Source organism: Hetaerina americana, unplaced genomic scaffold, assembly GCF_022747635.1.
Source record: "Hetaerina americana unplaced genomic scaffold, ioHetAmer1.1.p SCAF_5, whole genome shotgun sequence".
In the NCBI taxonomy this organism is placed as follows: domain Eukaryota; kingdom Metazoa; phylum Arthropoda; class Insecta; order Odonata; family Calopterygidae; genus Hetaerina; species Hetaerina americana.
Window position 1 is genome coordinate 51568470 of NW_027287095.1, and position 22868 is coordinate 51591337.

Below are 22868 nucleotides of genomic sequence, written 5' to 3' on the forward strand. Positions count from 1 at the left end.
CGTTTAAAGAAAAAATTGAGCATCGCAAACCGCGAGAGCAGGTAATAAAGAGCAATGGGTTACTGACTGCATTACTTTCTCTTGGTCGATAAAATATTTACTTGCTGGATATCAATCCATTTCTACGAACTCGGGTTGAATGCCATTTTGTCCATCGGTAAAGTGTAAAGAAAAATAGCTGGTATTTAATATTTCCACCCCACTCTCTGGCTTTTTGCCATCACTGGTTGGACTAATAAATATTCGTTTCCTCTTATAACACCTAAAATTTTGATGAACCTCGAATGAAAACCGACGAAAAATTGCAAAAATTGAGCGTGTAATTTTAGCTTTTAATCATCGACATTACAGCATTCATGTTGCCCGCCAAATGTCTATGGCACGTGATCCGTCAAATGAAGTCTCAGTTTTCATTGGGGGAATGATATCGTCGTATCTCTAGTCAATTGTTTCCAATGAAAGTGAAGGTTGTCAACAAAGAATTGACTACCTGTTCATTTTTCATTCAAAATTGCTTTACGTGCGTCGCATCTATTTATAATTCCCGTTATCCCTACTAATCAATAATTTATGCCTTCAAATTGTAACATTCTTCAGTCTGCTGGTACTTCTGCCTTGCTAGTCAAGTACGTTCATTAGAATACTCGGTCTCATTTTGGGAGGGAATTAATTATTTCTATTTATCGATGAATTGTTATATTGAAATTTTATGAGTTTTCTCTTGTTTTATTTTCAGTTATCAGTCAATCTCATTTTCGACCCATGTTTAGTATTAATAATGAGTAGATCTATATGTATACAATTATTCATTTTAATCGTATACTTGTTGATGATTTTTATAATATCTCGACTCCATGACTTGGTCTTATGGTTTCATAATGGTTTTTCGTCGACTGAGATTGTGGATCCGTTATTGCTCAGTGTAAGACAACTAAAACATTTGCTGGAAGTAAGGGGTGTTAGCTATACTGGATGTGTGGAGAAGCATGAACTCGCCAGTTTAGTGGACGCATCAGGTGGGTAATTTGTTCAATGCTACTAATGTGTTTTTGATATATTATGCCCCAGCGTATGGTTTCTTCAACAATAAAATTTGATTCTTTATCAGCGGATGTCACACAGGGAGAGGCAGCTGAATCCAGCGTAGAAATAAATAGTCGAGGTAACGAACGGTTGTCCGAATATGCTGCAAAAACACCGTCTTACTTCACTGGTGGTCCTCATTTTTACGAAGAAGTTGAGGACACTAAGGATAGTGTCTGGCTTGTCCAAGTGGTTCCAGCTCAAGGGAGTAGAAGTGGTATTGCCATTGGATCGCAGCAGCTAGCTGAACCATTACTGGATGACTATAGTTGGCGGGTTGTATGTAACCAATTGGCACCATTTGCTATAAGGACTGGAATATTTGATTGTAGCCTTGACAGACGGTATGATTTGTTGTAATTGCGTATTTTACTTTAATATTTTGTGATATTTTCTTGGGTAATGATCTGTGATTTCTGCTTTAGGCTTTGCACCAACAAAGGCTGGCATAGGCCACTGTTACTCCTTGCACTCCCTAGAGGATGGAGGGCAAAAGATAAAGTGGTTATGAGAACATCTACATACACAAGACCTCAGGTTAGAGTTGAAAATGGGAATTTCAATTTAAAACTAAATAAAATTTCCAAAAAATCTACCATAGTACATAACTGATTTGAAAACGAGCCCTTTATTAAGTAAATTCGAAACTCAAAGGGCTATTTGAATTAATATCCTAGAGCTATGTTGTCTGAACAACGGATGATAATTTTCGCGATTATGTCATGGCCAGACTTTGGCTTATATTTCATTTCAAGGTGTTGACGTAATCAGTTATTCTGGTTAACATATCGAACAAGCTGATGTTTTATTTAATATTCCTAGGCAATTATGGAGTGGGTTCGAGAGCAACTGGCTGTTCGTTTGAACAATGTCAAAGATGTGGAGGAAGCAGAGAATGAATGGATCAGGAGACCAGACAAAGGAGTTAGTGGAATTGATATCAGAGTGAAAGGTCATAATGTGACAGGAGATGAAGCGCAAGCAATGGAAGAGAAGAATAAAAAACAATCACAAGGTTCTGGTGACCTATGGGGAGGGAAAAGCGAGGAAGTGAGAGTTCTGTTGGTCACACACCTTCTACATCCTCCTCTTTTTTTTGCAGCCCTGTCAATTAAATTTACCGGAAGAATCAGGTAAGATTTTCATTTACTTCCATCCCTACAATTGTATCTGAGAATAGCAATGCAAATCTTAGTAAAATACGGCGACATGCCGATGTCGTGAGAGGTCAAAACTTTTGTTTTTACTTTTTTCGATTGTGAAACATGGAGTTATAGTCACATATAAAACATAGGTCTATACAAATAGGCCAGGCAGAAAAACATTCTCAATGTTACACAATATGCACTCTCCACCCGTATTTTATTTTATGATCCAAAATTATTTATGATAAATTCAAAAATTGATACTTGTAGTTCAGAAAGAACTCTTTCAATAATGAGATAATATCTACATATTCCTGAAACAGTTTCACATTGACACACGCTATTTGGCCAGAGATATAGACAGGCCTTGCGAAAAAATAAAGAACTGTACCATGAAAAGTCAAGTTCAAACTGGAACAAAAGTTCTATGAATGACTATACTCAAGGATTTGTGTATGGTGCGACTTATCTGTTGATGCAGCTCTCTGTTCCATTATTAATCATGTGAGTGATTTTCCATGCAATAATCCCAATTTTTATTATCCATTCCCTGTGGATATTAGGAGAATTTTATGGAAATTGAATTGGTTTATTTTAGTGATTTTTGTTAGTTGGTTTTCATTTTTTTCCACTCTGGTGCCATTCATTTCATTTCTAAGCAATACTCCGAGTCTGTTTCTTTAGCTCTGATGAATGGATAAGTAAAAAACTATAAATAGTGGCAGAAAACCTTAATTATCACCAAAGAAATTATAACCGTAGTAGAATGTGTATGCACAGTTTATTATGAGTTTCATACTGTTGTAAAGTTTCAAAAATAAAATATGGATGTACGTTCAAAATTTTTAGATTCCCATGCACTGAATGTTAAATTTCTCATAATATATTTGATAAAAACATTTAGCTCCCATATTTTCGTAGCACTTCTGTCATGCGAAGGGTGATAGCATATATACCTGTAGATGAAAAGTAGTTCTCTGTAATTTTGAGATATAAATCTTCTTGTTGCATTTTTTTATTTTCTGAACAATTTTTAGAGATTTTTGGTCCTGCCAAATATTGTACTTAAATTGAGAGTTGCAGTTATGAAGTTACTCACCAAAAACATGTAAAACCTTCTGCTGTTAGAATATGCCTAAAGGCTTTGATATACCATTTCTTCACCGTTTATTAAGTTATTGATATAACAATGAAATAATCAGGAGCACTTTTTCTCTGTCTATGTAAGTATATTTAGGAAAACATCCTAACAAAAATAACTGGGGAAAAAGTTCGGACTAATCACTATCAAATGGGGCTCATATATTTACATAAAAGATTAAAGTTTGTGATACAATGAGATATAAGTACCTCAGACTCTCAATTATCTAGGATAAATGGAAAAATTTATACTTGAAAGTGGAAATTGAGTTGATCCGCTCTGCATTTGCCAAATTCAGGTATTATGCTCTGCAATTTTTCATTGCCTGGAGTATATAGTGTGTTTATTAATTATTTTCCAATACAATATGGGTGTTATTTGGCTTGGGAACATGAAATTTTGGAGATGCAAACATTTTTCTAGAATCAAGCACTTAATAAATTATGAAAAATATATGACCTTGGTGGGTCATGGTAGTCCATGGGTAGAGCATTGGACCTCTCACCAAAGGGCCCAGTTTCAATGCCAGGGCTAGCCTCTCTGGGCACCATCAGCTGAGTCCAAGCCATGTGATTTTTTGGGTACCAGATCTTCCTGGAAAACCATAACTGGCACAGGGAAAGTAACTGTTCTCCTTACCTTGGTATGTGAATTTCACATGCCATTTGGCTCAGTACTGGTTGAGCTCTATTATCACCTACCACATGGAACTTCAGGTTGAATACTGTGTTAATGTTTTTACATAACCTTATGTTTCCTATTTTGCCAGAAACTGATTATTCTGTAAATGTTTAGAATAGGGGTTAATTGATTTAACCTCAACTTATATACCAGCTTTCAATCCTCATGTAGTGAATTTCTTAGGCAACATAGCAGTTTCTTAGGCAGATATGTAGATGGGTCTATCAAAACACCAATGACTTTAATGAATCATTTTTCCACAGCTACCCTCTCCAATTCCAAATTATTTGCATGCCATGTATGAAATCTTTTAATGAGTTAAGCGTATACATGACAGCATCACTATGTAAGTGTATTTATTGGTAGTTTTATTCATCACTCACATGGTAAGCAAAAATGTGTTCAATTGGCCTTTGCAAGTTGTTTTCAAATGGTCACATTCCCATATTCCACATCATTATTTAGTGTTGTATGATAAGCTTTTTTGAGACATCCTGGCTAATTCTAATCCTGCTTTAACATGTGTTTACTTTTGTGTACGAAGTGCAATATGCCTCCCAAACTCAAATGAAATTTTCTCAACCCCAAATTAGTCAAATCTTTCTTATCAAGGCTAGTGAGTTTGCTTGATTTGGTTGCCCTGTAAGTTGAGTCAATGGTGAAATGAAGAGTATTGGGCATGGTTACGCTTAGTAAGGTAGGGGGCACCTAAAAAAAGATGTGACCCATTAGAGAAATTGGTGTCTTTGTGTAGAGATTTCTGTCTGTAGGATTCATTTTAGGCTGCTAGTTTTGAATTGACCAATCCAAAACTAGAGGCCTAATGGGGGAGTGAAATAATTTGTTTCCATCATATTATACATTGTACGTTTGTGTACATCATAACCAGTAATATCTCAGTTTTTTTCAGTGGTTTACCACGATGTACACTTTTAAAGGCCCTCCCTTGTTGTGATAAATGTATGTAGTTGAGTTCAAATGTGGTATTCAAATGTCCTATGCAGGTATAATAATATTCATAGTTGGGCGTTTAAGATATCAGTGCAATGTTTTTTTGAATAAATATGTAATGAGGCTAGTTCTGCACACGTGAAATGGAAATGTGTATGAATGTGGAAAGTGGTGGCCAGTGATGCCCATCCATTTCTATTAATTTGGTTGGCTCAACATTAGAATTTAATGTATGCACAAGTTTCAATTATTATACTGTTCCTTGAGTTTTTCCTTTTCTTCTAATTTGAATTTTTTCCTGAGTTTGGGTTTTGGGCAATAATTTTTTTAGTTGAATTACCTCCTCTGAATATTTTCTTTGATTAAAATAAACTCTTATTCAGTTGCAATGAGGAATACCTTCTGATTTACAGATTTGGGGTGCTGGTGGTTCGCAAAGAGGAGAAAGAGATGGTGAAGAAAAGGTTGGGACTGTCCAGAGTGCCATCATATTTGGTTACAACGCCGGAACATACTGTGGTTTACGGTTCGCGCCCCCATGAGCATTTTAATGTTGGTTCCATGAATGCATTCTTAAGAGCTATACAACCAGAGACCAATGATGCATTCCTGTTTAGCCTGGCTTTGACAAATGCCTTGGTTTTCCTGCAAGCATTCCAAGTAAGTGATTGCAATAATTAATGATAACTATTGAATGGGGAGGTTAGTCTTCTGGTGCTACTATTTGAATTAAGATCTGGTGCTTTCCCGGCGTATTTGATTCGTGAAGGATTCTCGGGTCTTCCACCGGGTCAAGGGTTCCATATTGGCCGACGTTTCGATGCCCGACTCGTGCATTGTCTTCAGGGTTGATCATTCATCAACCCTGAAGACGATGCACGAGTCGGGCATCGAAACGTCGGCCAATATGGAACCCTTGACCCGGTGGAAGACCCGAGAATCCTTCACGAATACTATTTGAATGTTTAACTATAGAAATAATAGGTGTGTGAATGTTTGATCCATAGCTTGGGGAATTTTACCATTGTACAGAGAAATGAAAACACTGCAGTACAAAATAGTATTAATTGAAAGGGATAAGAACTCTTTATTCCGCAAACATGGTCTCACCACTGTGTGGTATCGTCAATCAGGTGAGTTACACATTGGTGAAAACATAGCTTTGCCAGTGGAAAACGTGTATATATTAATTTTTGGAATTGTTTTGTTCCTCTTTGTCTGCATTTAGTTATGTGTTGGCTTAAATAATGTGAGTAAAATAAGGAAATGTTATTGAAAACACCTAACCACATAATGAAAATGGATCTGTGTATAAGCTGAACTTTTTATGTGTGAATCATGGGATTTTTCATGAATTTGTACCACTTATATATCGATATATACGATAATTATGTTTGGTTGAAATTACATATGTATCTTGGGTAATTTCTACCGGAAAGGATATTTATTCCTCTCGGCCTGGTAACAATGGTCTCCGCTGTCCTTCAAGCATGATTATTTTTTTTAAAGATATTACTTTTATTAGTTATGAATAGCAATGAGTGGTAACTTTGGTCTTCAGCCCTTCAGTAAGATTTACAGAACTTTGGGAAATGTCACAATAGTTTCTATAGAGACATGAACTGGGCATAAATGTGAAAATTTCACCTTGTAAAAATCATTCGCCTTACCTGGAGTACGTATCTGTATCTCTTGATTCCTTTGGCCAGTAAATCTATTCAGGTACCCTGGTAAAGGTATTCAGGTAAAGGAAAAGCTATACTGGGGCATAGTGAATTAAACAGGGCATCCGAAACAGTCTTAAAATAATGTTTGTTCAAAACACAGAATTCTTTTTCATCCATTATTTCTGGGTAACATATTTTGTTCAGTTCCAGCAAATGCTAAATGCAGTATAATAGATGATCTGGCTGTAAATTGGTGTGTGTTATCCAGAGATATTACTAACTGAAAATACCTTTGATGTACACTATTGGTACTATCTCTCTGACTTCGCTTGGGCTTTTCAAATACCCTCGTATATTGAAACAAAATAATTAAAAGCAACAGATACTAGTTACACATTTAAAATTTATTCCCTTCCAGTTGGGAAAAATAAATCCTAGCACTGTTTGTACAATGTTGACTTGAGTTGAATTATTTTAAAATTTCCTTAACTCTTTATTTCCTCAATTTTAAAAACTCTTAAATCAAATGTAATTGGGGAAGAGCTGATATTCATTTACTTAAATAATTATTTAATCATTATACTTTTAAAGTTTGAGTGCCACCTTTTTTCTGATACTGCTAGGATAATTTTCATGATTAACTATATTAATATATCAACTATTTTATTCTTAAGCTTCATGGTATATGGTCCTCAATGTCCCCATTGGAACAAGAGTGACTTAATCAGTTTTTTAAAGGTCAAAAGATAGCATTAAGAAAATGCACATAATTTAATTATGATTCTTTCAAGTTTTTATTTTAACGTAAGGCCTGCAAAACACTACAGTTTGCAAAATATTCCCCCTACTGTATTTCCTTAACTATAGGATACACCAATCCATAAGATCCACTATTTGTTCATCCTTTCTTACAGGTGTCTGGTGGTCTTTGGCGTCATGCAGCCAGTTGCATATGGGTATTGGTCAGTCACAACTTGTGGTTGTTCTCGGCTTGGCTTGTAGTCCTGGGAACAGGCCATTTTCCACTTGCATCCTTACTCATCTCAAGATTAAGAGTACCTGCTAGATGGGCAGCCATGAGTGAATTAGGCTCACTCCTACGCTCTGACTGGCTTGCTCTGCTGGACCATCCCCTTCTCCTATTCGGTTCCCTAACTGTTTATGCCTGCCTGGTGACTTTGGTACTGCATTGGTGGAAGACATGGCAAACTACTGAAAACTCTGAACGAAGTAGGTTGTATTTTTCTTCTTCATTCTAAGCTATATCAAGTTGTGAAACCATTTTATAATGAGATATATATCATCAGTGACACCCATTTACTGAAAGCACTTCAATGCGGAAAGAGGTAATGGAATTGTCATCTACATGGTAGATTTACACGAGTGTTAATCACCCTATGTAAAGCTACCACCTTACCTCAAATAAGTGCCAACCAAGCTGTGGGAGCATTTATCTACAGAAATCGAGCAAATGCCATTTTCTTCAATACTTCCCTGTCTACCAGATCCCAACCCAAGATTCATTCATTCCCTTTGCCACATGCACTTAAAAAATATTATATACTGTCTTTCCAGTAACTTCCATCCTGCCTTCCTTAATTATCCCATCCCTACTCACACTGGTTTCTATGATCAGTCCTTTGATAACTGCTTCTCTGTTTCGGTGATTGAAACCCTGCCTGAATCCTCAAAGAGTATAAAGGTGAAAACACGCAAGATGGCAAGTATCTGGGTACTTCAATTATTCAAACCTCCTGGACTAAACTTAGCCCACTGAAGCCATCGAATAGTCACCATTCCCTCTTTCCAGTTGTCCATTCACTCTTTGTCCTTTACTTCCTCCCGCACCCATACCCATATCCTCTCTGCTCTTACCCCGAGAACAGTATTCTGAAGATAGTGGCCTTGCGCTCGAAATATTAATGAGTGTCTCCTCTGTTTCTATGTTTTGATAAATTTTTAATCGTTGTCCACCTCACCTTATCCATCCTTCTTCACACCCACATTTCAGAGGCTTCTAATCTATGCCTATAATTATGTTTCAATTACCATAATTCCATGCCGTCAAAACAAAACAAAACCTGAAATTTTACACAAATATATTTTAGGTAAAAATTAAGAAAGACTTAATTTTTGATTTTGCATGCTTAGTATGTACTTATCCTAGTCAAATACCCTTGCAGTGGAGAGCATTTATCATGTGGATTCGGGAGTTGTCTAAAAAGTTTCCAACCTGACAAATAAGTGAGGTTTTTTCTTCGTGTTCTTTTCAACATAGCCTCATATTAAGTCAATACACATTTTCTAGCAGTGCTCTTAACTTTTTTCATCCTTCCAATTAGTAGTTGGCATCTTTCTCCACAGGTGTTTACATATGCAATAAACCCCATGTCCGGTGGATATCTCTGTCCTCTATGGGAAAATTTAACGTTAGGAAACAGGGGGAAGTTGCTGGAGGCCAGTTCTGGTGAATTCGGTGAGTGGTCAACCTATTTGAAGTGCAATTCATGAATCTTAGCCATGGCTACCCCTAAGTGTGAGCAGATTTTTGATGTTGATCAGATACTGAGATGGAAAACATTTTCTTCTTCAAATGCGGTCATTTTCTGCTCTCAGCTTGTCAAGTAATGATGCATAATACTCTTCCATTTTACCTTTTTTAAGATAACTCATAGATGAACACAATACCATGACTATCCCAAGAAACAGTCGTCATCATCTTCCTGGCCAATGGAACCAACTTAACCTCTTTTGGATCAGATTCACCCCTTGCATGTTATGACTGCTCTTTCTTCTCAGGAGTGTAGTGGTGGATAAAATTTTCCAAGAATCAAAGTATTTGAAGAAGAAGAAAATGCTTTTCCTTCAGGGTGACACATCTGCTCACACTTGGGTGATCACCATGGCTGAAGTTCACAAATTGCACTTTGAATTGGTTAACCACTTACCTTATCACAAGATTTGGCCCCCAGTCCTTTTCCCTGTTTCCCAAACTTATTGTTTGCCTTTGAGGACAGAGATTTTCATCAGATGAGGAGGTTATTTCATATTCAAACATCTTTTTTGTGGAGAAAGATGTTAACTACTATTTGAAAGTGCTAAAAACGTTAAGAGCATTGATGGGAAAAGTGTATCAACTTATGTGGTAACTATGTTGCAAAATAAAGATGAAGAAAACTCTCATTTATTCATTAGTTCAGAAACTTTTCAGACTTCCTTTTTCATAAATAAATAAACAAATCATTTAAAAATTGAGACAAATCACATTATGACCTTTAACGTACCCTGCAGTAGATATTTTTATTATCAGGATACAGTAGGTATCCAAAAATAGTTTTTAAGTACGTACCGTAAAATTGACCAGTGAATCAAAAATTGTTCCTCAAGGAGGGAATTGGCAAGGGTACTCCTGAAACATACTCGTGACTTTAATTTCACCTTAGGTACATTTGTCATCACTAGTAAACAGTTGATTCTTTTAATTGCCTATTGTACATGGGGCCTGTTTCTTCTAGGTGCAAGTCATTGTACTTAACACCTGAAGACTGTACCAGGATATATTAATAGTACATTACCTTACTTGAAAGCTAAACACCATATGCCTCTTTCTTGTTTTATAATAAATTTGATGCAGATTCTTTTATATTGACTTGTAGTTTGGAGAAACAGGCTCCAGGCCCCTTGTAGATCTTGTAGTTTTTCCTTGTTATACCTGTTAAGTCAAAGAGGATGCCAAATCAAAATCTCTTACTCCTAGCAGTGGATTCTGATGGAGTATCTGGTGCAGTTCCATCAAGCAGCTCCGTAAGGGAGAGGGCATGGTGGGAGGTATTCCCAATGGACTCCTACCTCCTGGATTGCTTCTTCCGACCTGTCTCTTCTCCTCCGGCATCAACACTATCTCCATCTCTGGGATCAGGTGACCTTGAGTTAGAGGAGGGCATTGAAATGCTGATTGAGCGCCTAGAGATGCCAGACTTGTGGTTGAGGCCCTCAGTCCCCATGGACTACCTCAAAAACTTGCCCATCTGGAGGCATGGCTGGAGCACATCCAGTGACAGCATGCATTGCACAGCTAAGACAATTCATCCTACCCCTTCCCCCGAGGATGATGATGCTAATCACATTCTGGAGATGATGGATGCTGATGGTCAATGCAGTGGGGCGAGGGGGGGCTCATGGTGTCGCCAAAGGACTACTAGTGTGTCACAAACCTCATCCAGGGAGTGTACCCTCCAAGGAACAGAACAGCGGTCGCAGGTGGACAGTTTGGACTTGAGGCTCATGACCAGGTTTGAATGTCAATGCCATACCATTGACTCCGATAGCTTGGCAGCTAATAGGTGTACCGTGTGCATGGGTGGTTCTATGGCAGCCACACATTCTGTAATTTCATCATCTTCTGAGAGTGAGGAGAGTGGAGGAGAAGTGGGGTGTGGTTCCGGGCCACCGCCGGGAATCCTGTATACTTCTGAGTGTGCAGTATGTCTTGAGGCATATGGTAGAGGAACAGTGCTTTGTGGTCTTCCTTGTGGACATAATTATCATCGTGGTTGCATCATGACTTGGCTGAGCAGGGATAACCACCATTGTCCAGTCTGTAGATGGCCAGCTTATCGCAGCAGGCCTGCCACCCAAGTTAAATCCAGTAATCTACAATCTGAATAGGACTTGCTTGATCCTATTTTGGTTATTTTCTAGCTTCCATTATTTTTTTTTGCTGGATTTGACCGTTTCTGTTGCTAGTCGAAAAGAACAAGAGATAATCAGTGAATGATGGAAAGAGAGTACCTTGATTTTCTTTAATGTACAAGAAGGTGGATTACGGAATCTTCTTGGTGGCATTCCATTTTTTTTTCATTCCAAGAAAAGATTGTAATTTGAAGACTTTGTTTTCTTTTTTTGCAAAAGATATATTTTTAACTTGAGTATTCTAATAAGGAATTCTCTCAGTGATTGAAGGTGATGGTTTCGCTATTATTATCCATTGTAAAAATTGAGAAAAATATCTTGTACTTGTTCTGCTTCCTGAAATTGAGTATTCTTTTAAACATGAAAATTTAGAAATGTTAATCATTTCAAAATTTGTTTTCCCCTGAAGATCATAATATTTATTTTGTGGTTGCACATACTTATTTAAAACCATAAGATTTTTTTAATTGTTCAGATATTAGGAGAACAGAATGTGAATTATTAATTTATGTGGACTTCAACACTGACTGGCTATCTAGTTCAATTTTTCATATCAATGTAAAAAAAAATGTCCATAGAAACTGAAAAGATATAGTGTGGACAATTGTGTTCCCTATCCTTTTAGTATTTAATAGGTATTTTTCTTATGCTATTGTTAATTAGCTGACGGTTACTATGAACCCTCAAGTAAAAATTGATGACTTATGTTAATTATAAGCCTTTATTTTTATCTGATACTTCCATTATTTAGTATGTTTGATTTTCAGCCCTATAGCTGAGCATTACACTTACTTTAAAACTTTTTTTGGCTAAGATTGATAATTAATGAGCAAAACAAGTGTAGGACAAGGACATTTCAAATTAAGGCAATAAAGTGAAATTGAAGAATATGAGATTATTATTTTTTTTATCAACTCTCAACAACGTTTTACTAATTGTTTAAAACTTAAAAGAGTTTTCTGAATCATACTTTTATTTCAATTAGAATTTTTTTAAAATTACAAGGCAGCATACATTTTTGTACAGGTATATTGTACCTGATGAAATTTGTTTGCAAATAGAAGGAAAATTCATCCGTCATCATGAGAGATCTTATCATTAGGTAAAAAGCAGCTGTTGATGTAGATATTTAATTGAGAAATGTCCAAAGATATTCCGTGCAAAGTAAACATTTTCCCATGTTTCCTACTCTGAGAACTAGCTCCTCTGTGAAATCATATTAATCAACTTCACCACTCAGTCCAGAAAAAGGGTGGAATTGTTTAATTTCCTCCAAAATTTGAAAAAAATAGTGGGAAAGACCAAATTCAAGCAGTAAAATTTTGATGGGCAAATAAGGAATACCCTATGAGAACAAGATTCCTTTCAGTGGTGTTATTGGTTTGTATTAATTGTACTAAGGTCATTAGATATGCATACCCAGGAAAAAACAAAATGTAGGTCATCTGCATCATTCCCTCCAAATCACTAATTTGTGGCGAAGGTTATTACCCGTTTGGATTGGGCTGACAACTGTGGTTTCAGTGACACATGAATTGGTGAAAGCTTTGAAAGTAAGAAAGAAGTTCTTCATTAAATTCCTCACAATTTGAGATCAAAAAAGGAGAAAGTTTATAGGCATTTATAACTTCATAGAGACTGCTGCCCTTTTGGATAATGTTTAGTGAGGCTCACGATCACGTTAAAAAATAGGAAATTGACAGTCGTTTAAATTTAGACAAATCTTAACATAGGGGCAGGTGGACCAATTAATCAAAAATTAATTAATGGGTAACATGCTACAGCTGTTTTTTGCTTAAGACTGGGCAGTTAAGAAATCTAAGTGCATACAGGATGTATAAGATGTCTACAACAACCTGATATAGATGCTTTTTTCAAATGTTGTAAGGGAACTTTTATTACAGCATGGAGTGCAAAATATAACTTTTAAAATCTCAATGCATGAAATTCTAGTTATAATGTCATTGTAACTTAAACAAAAAAATACATGAAAAATCTCAATTTTTTGTCTGCAAAACAGGGAAGTGTAATGCTTCGGATGAATGAAATAAGAATGTTAAGATTACTGCACTTTAAACATTGACGAAATGAGAATGTAGACAATCGGTATTTTCCCTAGAATTGTAGTTTTTATTCAAATGTACTATCATCACACAGCACATTTAATTTATTTTATAATACTATACAGACAGTATACAAGCATAAATACTGCAAATTATTTACAGTAAATTACATGCACTCAACTCTTTATGTTCTTTGGCAGATTCAAAAACAAAATCCACTGAGAACCGGCAAATTCTGGAAATGGAATTTGATTAAAATAACATGCAAGTATAAAGATACATAACCAATACAGTGCATTTAAAAAATCTTGAATAATTCACCTTAACAGTGAACAAATAGGGAAATGCATCATAAAGTTCCTAACTAGTGGTGTCTCAAATACTCATCAAAGAGAAACAGGGACACACTCCTTTGATCAGGATAGTCGAGCATTTTCTTCACATCACTTATGTGGCCAGATAAACTTCTGATTGTATCCGCCTGCTTATGGAGGAAAGAGTTCTCCAAGTATGAGGAGATCTGGAAAAAAACAATTTAGTGATATAAAATTTATATATCTCCCATTTAAAAAGTGTGTTGAATAAGACTTTATTTACCTCTGGGTCACCTGCCTTCTGATGAAGTTTAAAAGTCATTGCTGCCAAATTCTTTTGACTATCAAGTGCACGAGAAAGACCTTGGATTTCATTGACAGAGGAAACAGACTTTCCATATGCCTTAGATGAAACAAGAAGAATTATAATTTAGAACATATAGGGATCTGGAGAAAAGGTTGCATAAGTAAGTTACAGAATTACCCTGAGGTAAATCATATTATCAAAATGTTAACCTTGCTCATATGAAAATTAAAAATAACAAGTACAGGCATATTTAAGAATGTGCTCTTGGTGATCCAGCTGATATACTTCTAATATTCCCTAGTTAAGAGAACTCGTAAAATGGAATTTTTTCAAATTGAAACAGATACCACATAATTCAATCAAAGTCAACATTTTGTTCTTAACAAATAAAAAGACCTCCAACTTAAAATAAAGGCTTCTACACAGGATGAAAAAAAAACCTGATATGCGTAATGTTTTTCAGCTCACAAACACGATATAATGATACATGAGCCTATTATGTTATTGTTGTATTCTCAATCATTTTATATTCATTGGAGCTTTCAAATGAGATACCTAGGAATACCGGCAACACACAGAGTTATCGCAATGATTGGACTAAATGAACCTAATAAATTTCCTGTGGTGAAATACATGCAAAATGCGGTGAAAAACCATTGAAATCATTATCATCAAATGTCTACCATACATGGCTGATATTCTACTGTCCATCATTCATGAAAATGTTTTTTCATTACTGCATATACAAGGAAATACGGTAGGCTGTGTTTTGATCGAGTTATCCAGTTTGGGGCATAGGACAAACTATCAGTTCAGATAGGTGAAATGAGCAAATCCAGCATGGACTGAAGGGAAAATGATACATAATGCAAGGGTGAAAGAATAAGTAAAAGACTACGTATCTAGCAATTTTCCTTTTCATATGCAGGGCCATCGAGCATGAAATACTGTATTTGTTTTATTTAATGCTCAAAGGGGCAAGAGCACGAAAAATAACTTTCTCAACAATGTATATATTAGGGACTGGAGAATGTACTAGTGAGGTTAAGGACACACAAAGCGAATTTTCAGTTATCCTCTGCTTAAGCTTAAAATACCTACAGTTGCACAGCTCCTAAGCAACAATTATCCACTATTCACTGGTTCACATGTTAAAAAAACAATGTTCAGTTCAAACCAATTAAAAATATTTTTCATGAATTTGAAAACACCCAATCGAAAGCTTTTAAATGGCACCACACACAGGTACTTAGTGCGAAGTGTTGCACAATTAAATCCCAATATTGTCATTCACAGGAACATTAGAAAAATTTTAACATGTTTAGATTCAATCCGAGTTAAATGCTTTTTGGTGATTAGAAAACATTTCATTAAGATCTTCAGGATGATTTGTCGAGATTATTAGAGCATGATAACAAGGCAACAAATATTTCATTATTTCCTACAACCACAGGAGCACAAACCATCTCAAAAAAGTCCATTAAAAATTGAGAGGGCAAATCGTAACTGTCTCAAGAATAAAAATCTAAAGGATAATACAATAAAAAATAAAAAGGATAATGCAATTAATAATTGATTTTCTAACTAGCTTTTCTCAATTAGGCAAGAAGTTCTCTATAGTAAACTGCAAAGGCCAATTGAATCTGCGGCATTCGCAAAGCAAACTACTATTGAATATTTCCCATAATTTTACGCCCAACGCGGATGACGGGAAATATTGTCATTCACATTATTATTCATACCGTTTTCAAAATTCTGCATTCCACAACATGTATCAGTAGCTCAGATACTTACGATGTCGTCCGACTTTAACATGAAGTCCACGATGCCACCACGCTTAGCAGTGTGTTTTATAACGTCAATTCCATCTTCCCAGGTACTATCCGATAGCTGTCGAAACAACTTCTCAAAGCCCTTCCTATCTTTCTCGTAACTACCAAAATTCGTGGACTGAAAAAAATCAAACATCACATTGGGGAAGCTGGCAGTCATTGAGAAATAAACATACCGTTCCTTTTACTCACCAGAAGTAGATAGTCGAAACTTAGAGCTATATGAGTATTTGCAAACTTAGACAAATCATTCATTATAAGATTTGCAGCACCATAAGTGGCACTGCAATCTGAATAGTCTACTTCCACAGGAATTCCACCCTTATGAGCACAGTATGACACGAACGTGTTATAGCACACATCGTTGTCTGCAGAAAAACTTATAGCCCAAAGGCTACAGAAAACAAGGAGAGTCTTCATTTTTCACCACGGTTTTTGAGAATACAGAGATGTCAAAAATGTACTACAAGTCGAAAGTATGGACAGAACTTAGTCAAATTGAAAATAGCTTCACTTTGGATCTAAGAACCCTGATGTGACAATGTTACGGATTCACACAAAAATCCGAATTCGCCATACATTTACGTTACGTCTGATGCACTCGCGTCACTTCATATGACTGCGTACCTACCTATGATAGTAAACATGACTCCCAGAATCCCAATCTGCGCCAATCAAATGGTATCGCAACTTATAGGCCCTCAATTTCCTTTACTATTATAGACGAAGATATTAATATTATGAATCCCTTCCATTGTTCTACAATTTTATATATAGTCTCCTGATTCCTTCAAAATAAAGGCCCTACCGATGTACTAGTGACATCTATTCTGCTGAAACTCGTTCAGAAATAACCCGCGAAACACTTGAAATTTGCTGAAGACTTCCTAACTCCGACAGGTAGCATAAGGCGTTCCGTTAGCTGTCATATGCCATCAGCATTATCTATCTCATTATTTATATTATTGATCTAAACCCTTTCAATTTGAATCTATTTATTAAGGAGCTAATTGAATGGAAGAAATTGTATCACTTGAGTTGCTGCGCGAGTGGGGATCTTCATACAGACGCCCGAAATCATCTTAGATATTAATTGACGAGAAAAACCCTGTTTACAAAACGAAAGGCAAACATATATGTTACTGCCACAATTACAGAACACATTTACATGCTGGTACAAATTACATAAAGATATATATTCGTTATTGAGACTTAAAATATAATTTAGAATATAAGATGAATCTTCATTTGCAATGCATGTAAGGCATTTTCAGATGGTATGCAGGCACGCATGCATACCTAGTTAGATTAATTAACGTGGAAAAAATATCAATATTAAACAATATTCCAAATTAAAAAATGGAAATAGAACATAAGAAATATTGTAATTGTTACATGTCAGATAATGATACAAAATGATAAATGTTCGTCGGGGTCATTAAATAAACCTAGTGGCATCGTTTAAGAAAATTGGCATGTGCAGAAATCTACACATCAATAATTAGCATTCTAAAATTCTTTGGGTATTTTTAACAACATTTTTTGAAGGATATTAGGGGGATAGAAAATAGATATATCTAATCACAACTGTTAGCATCTCTCATAAATTGGCTTTTAGGAGAGTATTAAGTGTAATTTTGTGCATAATATCCCATTTCAAATAGTATTTCATACCGTGCATTATGCGAAGATACCCTGAAAGATATTGCACTTAGGAGTTTTAAGGAATCAAACTTGTTACGTAGTAATTGATGTAGAAAATTTACGGTATTAATTTTTCTACATTTATACAAGGAGGGAAGATTTGGAAAAAATGGATTGATTCTCCTAAAAATGTCAATATTTACTACTATAGTGTCTGATATAAAGTCTGTTAATTAGCTTTCAGGATTTCTCTCGTGTTACACCAGATTTGCAGATTCTAAACTGTGACTAGAATTGTGCTGTCAAACCGTAATGTCCCTCACTAAGTTGGTCTCCCCATCACATACTTTTCTGAGGAAAATGACTGAACTGAAGCCACAGAGATGAAATGCCCATGCTACACGATGATACTATTTACTGGATAAAAAACCCACAACGATGTAGCAGCCACCCATGAGACGTCAATTATTGATATATTGACAACAACATATGCACATCATACGGAACATGATAAAATAGTGTCAGGTGCAAATTATGTGGTCCCGAAGTCCTTGGAACTTCAATTAGAAAGCATTTTACCCCACTTACTCCCAGCCCCAAAACTAGACAAAATCTTGTCAAAGAGTGCTGTAATGTCTTGTCAAAGAGGGCTGTCATGTCTTGTCGAAATGTGCTGCTAGCGCAGTCATCATTTCCACACATATCACAGAAATACAAAGCAATCATATGAATCATTGATTTCAGAACCATAGTTAAGTTCTGTATTTTATTCAAGTCTACCATAGAGTGGTTTAGGGTTGTTTCTTGGAACAACTTGAGTAGTTTCCGGCATGATGTGATGAAATTCGAATATAATAAAACATGGATAGTGGCAATTTTCCACTAAATAAGATTTTTGTACCACCGGGTTTTGATGTGTCACCGGAAGGGAATACATGGAAAACTAGTCGTACAGGAAATCTTATTTAGTGAAAAATTACTACTTTCCATTCTTTATTATTGTATTTTAGATTCACGAGATCTGAGCAAAGGTTCATCAGTGCATCACTGATTTAAATAGCAGCACACCCATTAGTTCATTTGTAGCATAATCTAAGAAAAAGTCCATTTTAATTGGTTTACAACCTCACCACAATTATATACTCTCAATGATGACAAATTACGCCACAAAATAATAATTATCGTGACTAAATGGATATCACCTGGATTTACACATAGAATATTCAAGACATATGAAGTAATCAGAAAATGACTCAATGCAATATTTTGTAAATTAGCAGGAAATTGCTACTCAATAGGATAATCCCCACATGATAACAATAACTCATCATTACCACAATAAACCAGGGTTAATTTTGGGCTAATTTCATTTGACATTATCAGCGACATGCTTGCTATCGGAGGGCCCCAATTAAATAACTTTCCTCAATATTTAGGCTTTCAACTACCTACAAACATTTAGCAACAATATTTTTAGACATATTTTCATAGAGTAGCAATTAACAAAAAAATGCAAGGAAAAATGGATTCAACATAATTATCCTAAGCAAAATTGATATTCCTACACCTATTAATATTTTTACAATTATTTTCAAATTATCTTTGCATTAATTCTCTTGGACTTCAGCTTTTACTAACTTATATTGGTTTCAACTTCTGATCAAAAGCCTGTATAATTTCAACAAAATCAATAGTAGAATATAATTTATAAGGAAAAATGCACAAGCTTCTCCTGTTCAATGAACTCATGCTGCAGAATTCATTCAGTGATGCTGTATTTTCGGAGAATAGTTGGCATTAGTAAAGGTAAAAATATTTTTTTCCCATTACACTTGAGTTTAATATTATTTCTCTCCTTCATTACACATGTGCTGTGCTTCTGAAAAAAATATTTGAAATTAACATATACATAAATAACCAAAAAGGGAGCAAATATCAACAACTGTTTATTACCGCTTGGCATGGTCACTCACTGCTAAAAAGATTGATATCTTGTCTGTACTAGGAAGGATCAACAGCACTTAAAGAATGGAAGTCCATTAGCCGAGCTAAATTTAATCTAATTTCCATTAATTTTCCTTGCTGGTTCTTCCTTTTGAGAGAAGTAGTCTCAAATGAATTAATAATCCCAAAACTTTACACCATCCATGCATTTGGAATTTATCTAATGAAAAAAATCTTTTGAATACCAATTTCATGCTTCCCCATCATTTAAGTGTCTTGATTGAATTCCTTAATTATATATATCAATAAGAAAGACAACTCTCAGGATTAGCATACACTGTGTAACTACAAGCAGCAAAAGTATAGCTGGGGAGCCTAAACAAATGCAAACAATTTGGCATTTTCTTGGGATATTGAATTTTCTTCACTGCCACAGATGGGCACCATTATTAAGAGGTCATATGATAAATAATTTCATTTTAAAAGTTTATATGTAACTTTAAAAAAGAATAAATCAGATATTTGAATAAAATATTTATTAAATTTACAGACTTTGTACAACTAAGCTTATAGGACACAGATATTGTGACAAAAACCATTCATTAAGGTAATTATTGGGAAACATGTACAAAATGTTAGTTTAATAACTTTATATTTTATATAACAAACATTATTGATACATAAAAGTCATTTATGGAAACAGCACTGCTTTTGTTTACATTTTCTTCAAATACTCATCAAAAATAAAATATGACACACGATCTGTATTGGGTTGATCAATGAGTTTACGCAAGTCAATCACAAGACCAGCCATTTCTCTGATAACATTAGAATGCTTATGGAGGAACTGATTCTCGAGGAATGATGCAACCTATAAATTGCAAATAAAAGGCATTATTTAAGTTGATAATATTTCTCTTGCAAAAACATATTTTCAGATAACAAGAACTTACCTCAGGATCATACATTGTAGCTTTATCAATGGACTTTTTATGTATCTCCATGGCTTCCGATGCTATTAGTTTCTGAGAATCCAGGGCATATGCTAGTGTTTTAATTTCACTAAATGAAAACGTCTCTGGTGCCTAAAGAGAAATAAAATCATGTATAATGTAACCTGGTCTGAAAAAGCACATCTTGGGTATGATCACAAACCATATGTACATAAACACCATGCTATAGAATTTGACAGCTACATTCCAAGTACTAACATGAATCATGAGATGCTCCATCCATTGTTGCAACAAGTAGGATAAAGGAGTTTTGTGTCATAGAGAGCGACAGTATTTATGCACAAAATAATATGCCATCATGATTCCGGTCCATAAATAATACTCTTAAATTGAAATAAATTGACTTATAAAACATATTATATTTTATGATAGGAATGCAGAAAATCTTAAATAATACAAATCTATGTTTCAAATTAAGAATAAATACAGCCATATAACGGGACATTAACATGCCATTGAAAACTGATAAAACTAAAAATTCACTCCAAACTACTTAGCTATAACTGCTAACTGTTAATTACAAAGAAAAAAATTACTCTCCATAATTCCATCGGTAAATATCACCAATTAATAAATGATCATTTTTAAATTTTACAGCACTCTCCAATCTGGTAATTTTTCTGATCTGTACGCCCAAAATGGTATTCGACTCGATTAACTAAAGACAACTGCTAAACTAACAATTACAATAAGATCATTACCAAACATTTTAGCTTGAAACACGCATGAAAACGCCAACGTCCGTTCACCAAATATCAATTTTCCGTTCGCTGGATGCAGCCATCAAAGAATTTACAGAGTAAAAACATTTACGAAGTTGAAACCACCTAGAACTAGACAACTCATATTATATAAGAAGTCGTGCCATAGAAGAATAAGATGTTGCGTAGTCATGGAAACTTTAAAACCAATTTCTCGAATAACGTTTGAGGGCGAATTTGCCATTTATTTTCTGTTGATTACTCGATTTCAGTGACTTATATTTAAGTTTAAATTACTCTATTACAGTTTGAAATGAGGCTCCTGACTTGTGTTACAAGTGGGGGCATTGAGAGAACTATTTAACATTGTCTTACATTTACTTTACGTGCATCTCCCACATCAACAATCACGTCGACTCCTCGCTTAGACATGTACTTGATCAATTCAATAGCATCATTCCATGTGCTGTCGGACAGGTGACGGAGGACCTTCTCCATTCCCTCTCGATTCCTCACGTAACCACCCAGATTTGTTGACTGAAAAGGATAAACAAATTGTTGATAGCCCGCAAGGTACACAAGACAGTTTGATTTAAGTTAGAAAGACTCACCATCAAAAGGTATTCAAAACTGGAATTTAAGTGAAGAGTTAGGTAGTTTTGCAGCTGGTGTCTAACATGATTCACATGACCGTATCTTGCTCCGCACTCCTTGAGTTCCGTCGCTGAAAAGGTGATTTAATTTACTAAGCGATTCCGCTACCCAATTAAAAAGTTCAAGTACAATCGTTAATATGACCACTTACATTTGTGAGCGCAATATGATACAGATTCATCGTAACAGGACTTTGCGTGGGCTGCAGCCAAAATGCAACTCAAAATAATAAAATAATTCATTTTGCGTTATGTTTACAATATTCGCAAATGCTATGTAGCATCAACCGACGCACTTGCTATCAATGCCCCAAGAAAACACTACCCAATATATTAATCGAAATTACTTAACAAAATTTACCCTTCGAAACAAAATTCGAAATTCCATCACAATCCTGACAACTTCGTTCCTCCTTCCACACCAATCACACAATAGAAGTGCACTTAAACTATATTCCCGTTGGTGGCGCTACGATACGGTTTGTTTTGTTATCTGCGTATTGATACCAAGGCTACACAATGGCGCATGATTCAGGTTTTTACCTCCAGTCACTTGGAGGCGCTATATTAAAAACCCGCTCATTCAAATAATTGTCGTCTGCTTCTGTTGAATTTTCAGCAATTATCATTCATAAATTATATAAAATAATATTAATTCATAATTATATAAAAATATATAATTCTCAAAGATTGATCTGAAAATTACCTTGAATGAAATTTTACTAAGAAGTCATCAACGAGCCATTTTCTGTCAACACTCCGAACGTTGCTATTTGTGATAATATGGTTAATATGTCTTCGTTTAGAATTTTATAAATTTTAACTTCATGAAATCCGTAAAGATAAGAAATAAAAAGTTGTTGTCGAAACATTAAACGAGACCGATTCGCTACAACGCTTTCTTCAGTAAATACGCAATATTTCACTTTACTCATTGCTTACTTGTTCACTTGACATGTTTCTCGAATCATAAAGAGCAGTTTCCCAAAAAATAAAATTTTCTTATTTCCTAAAATACATAATGAATATCGGAAACT

At 35.2% G+C, this 22868-nt stretch overlaps 3 protein-coding genes across 4 annotated transcripts; 1 reads left to right on the forward strand and 2 right to left on the reverse strand.

Annotated features, from left to right (window-relative positions):
* The first annotated feature begins 430 nt into the window (after positions 1 to 430).
* LOC139694046 (E3 ubiquitin-protein ligase RNF103-like) lies at positions 431 to 12227 on the forward strand. 2 transcript variants are annotated; one of them, XM_071592460.1, is made up of 8 exons: positions 431 to 626; positions 737 to 1016; positions 1109 to 1427; positions 1509 to 1620; positions 1906 to 2216; positions 5415 to 5661; positions 7583 to 7898; positions 10429 to 12227. In XM_071592460.1, exons 2-8 carry the CDS (start codon positions 779 to 781, stop codon positions 11334 to 11336), a joined length of 2451 nt encoding a protein of 816 aa, XP_071448561.1. In that variant the 5' UTR covers positions 431 to 626; positions 737 to 778; the 3' UTR covers positions 11337 to 12227. The 2 variants fall into 2 exon arrangements, with proteins under 2 accessions (XP_071448561.1, XP_071448560.1); XM_071592459.1 differs by having other exon boundaries at positions 432 to 626; positions 10426 to 12227.
* Positions 12228 to 13509: 1282 nt separating this feature from the next.
* On the reverse strand, positions 13510 to 16672 carry Fer2LCH (Ferritin 2 light chain homologue). Its single transcript, XM_071592663.1, has 4 exons — positions 16069 to 16672; positions 15839 to 15994; positions 14021 to 14140; positions 13510 to 13943 (listed from the first exon to the last, which is right to left on the reverse strand). The coding sequence occupies exons 1-4, from the start codon at positions 16294 to 16296 to the stop codon at positions 13788 to 13790; spliced, it is 660 nt and encodes a 219-aa protein (XP_071448764.1). The 5' UTR covers positions 16297 to 16672; the 3' UTR covers positions 13510 to 13787.
* A 3313-nt stretch (positions 16673 to 19985) lies between these two features.
* LOC139693678 (ferritin light chain-like) lies at positions 19986 to 22298 on the reverse strand. Its single transcript, XM_071591918.1, has 5 exons — positions 21984 to 22298; positions 21790 to 21902; positions 21554 to 21715; positions 20418 to 20549; positions 19986 to 20335 (listed from the first exon to the last, which is right to left on the reverse strand). The coding sequence occupies exons 1-5, from the start codon at positions 22072 to 22074 to the stop codon at positions 20180 to 20182; spliced, it is 654 nt and encodes a 217-aa protein (XP_071448019.1). The 5' UTR covers positions 22075 to 22298; the 3' UTR covers positions 19986 to 20179.
* Positions 22299 to 22868: the final 570 nt, after the last annotated feature.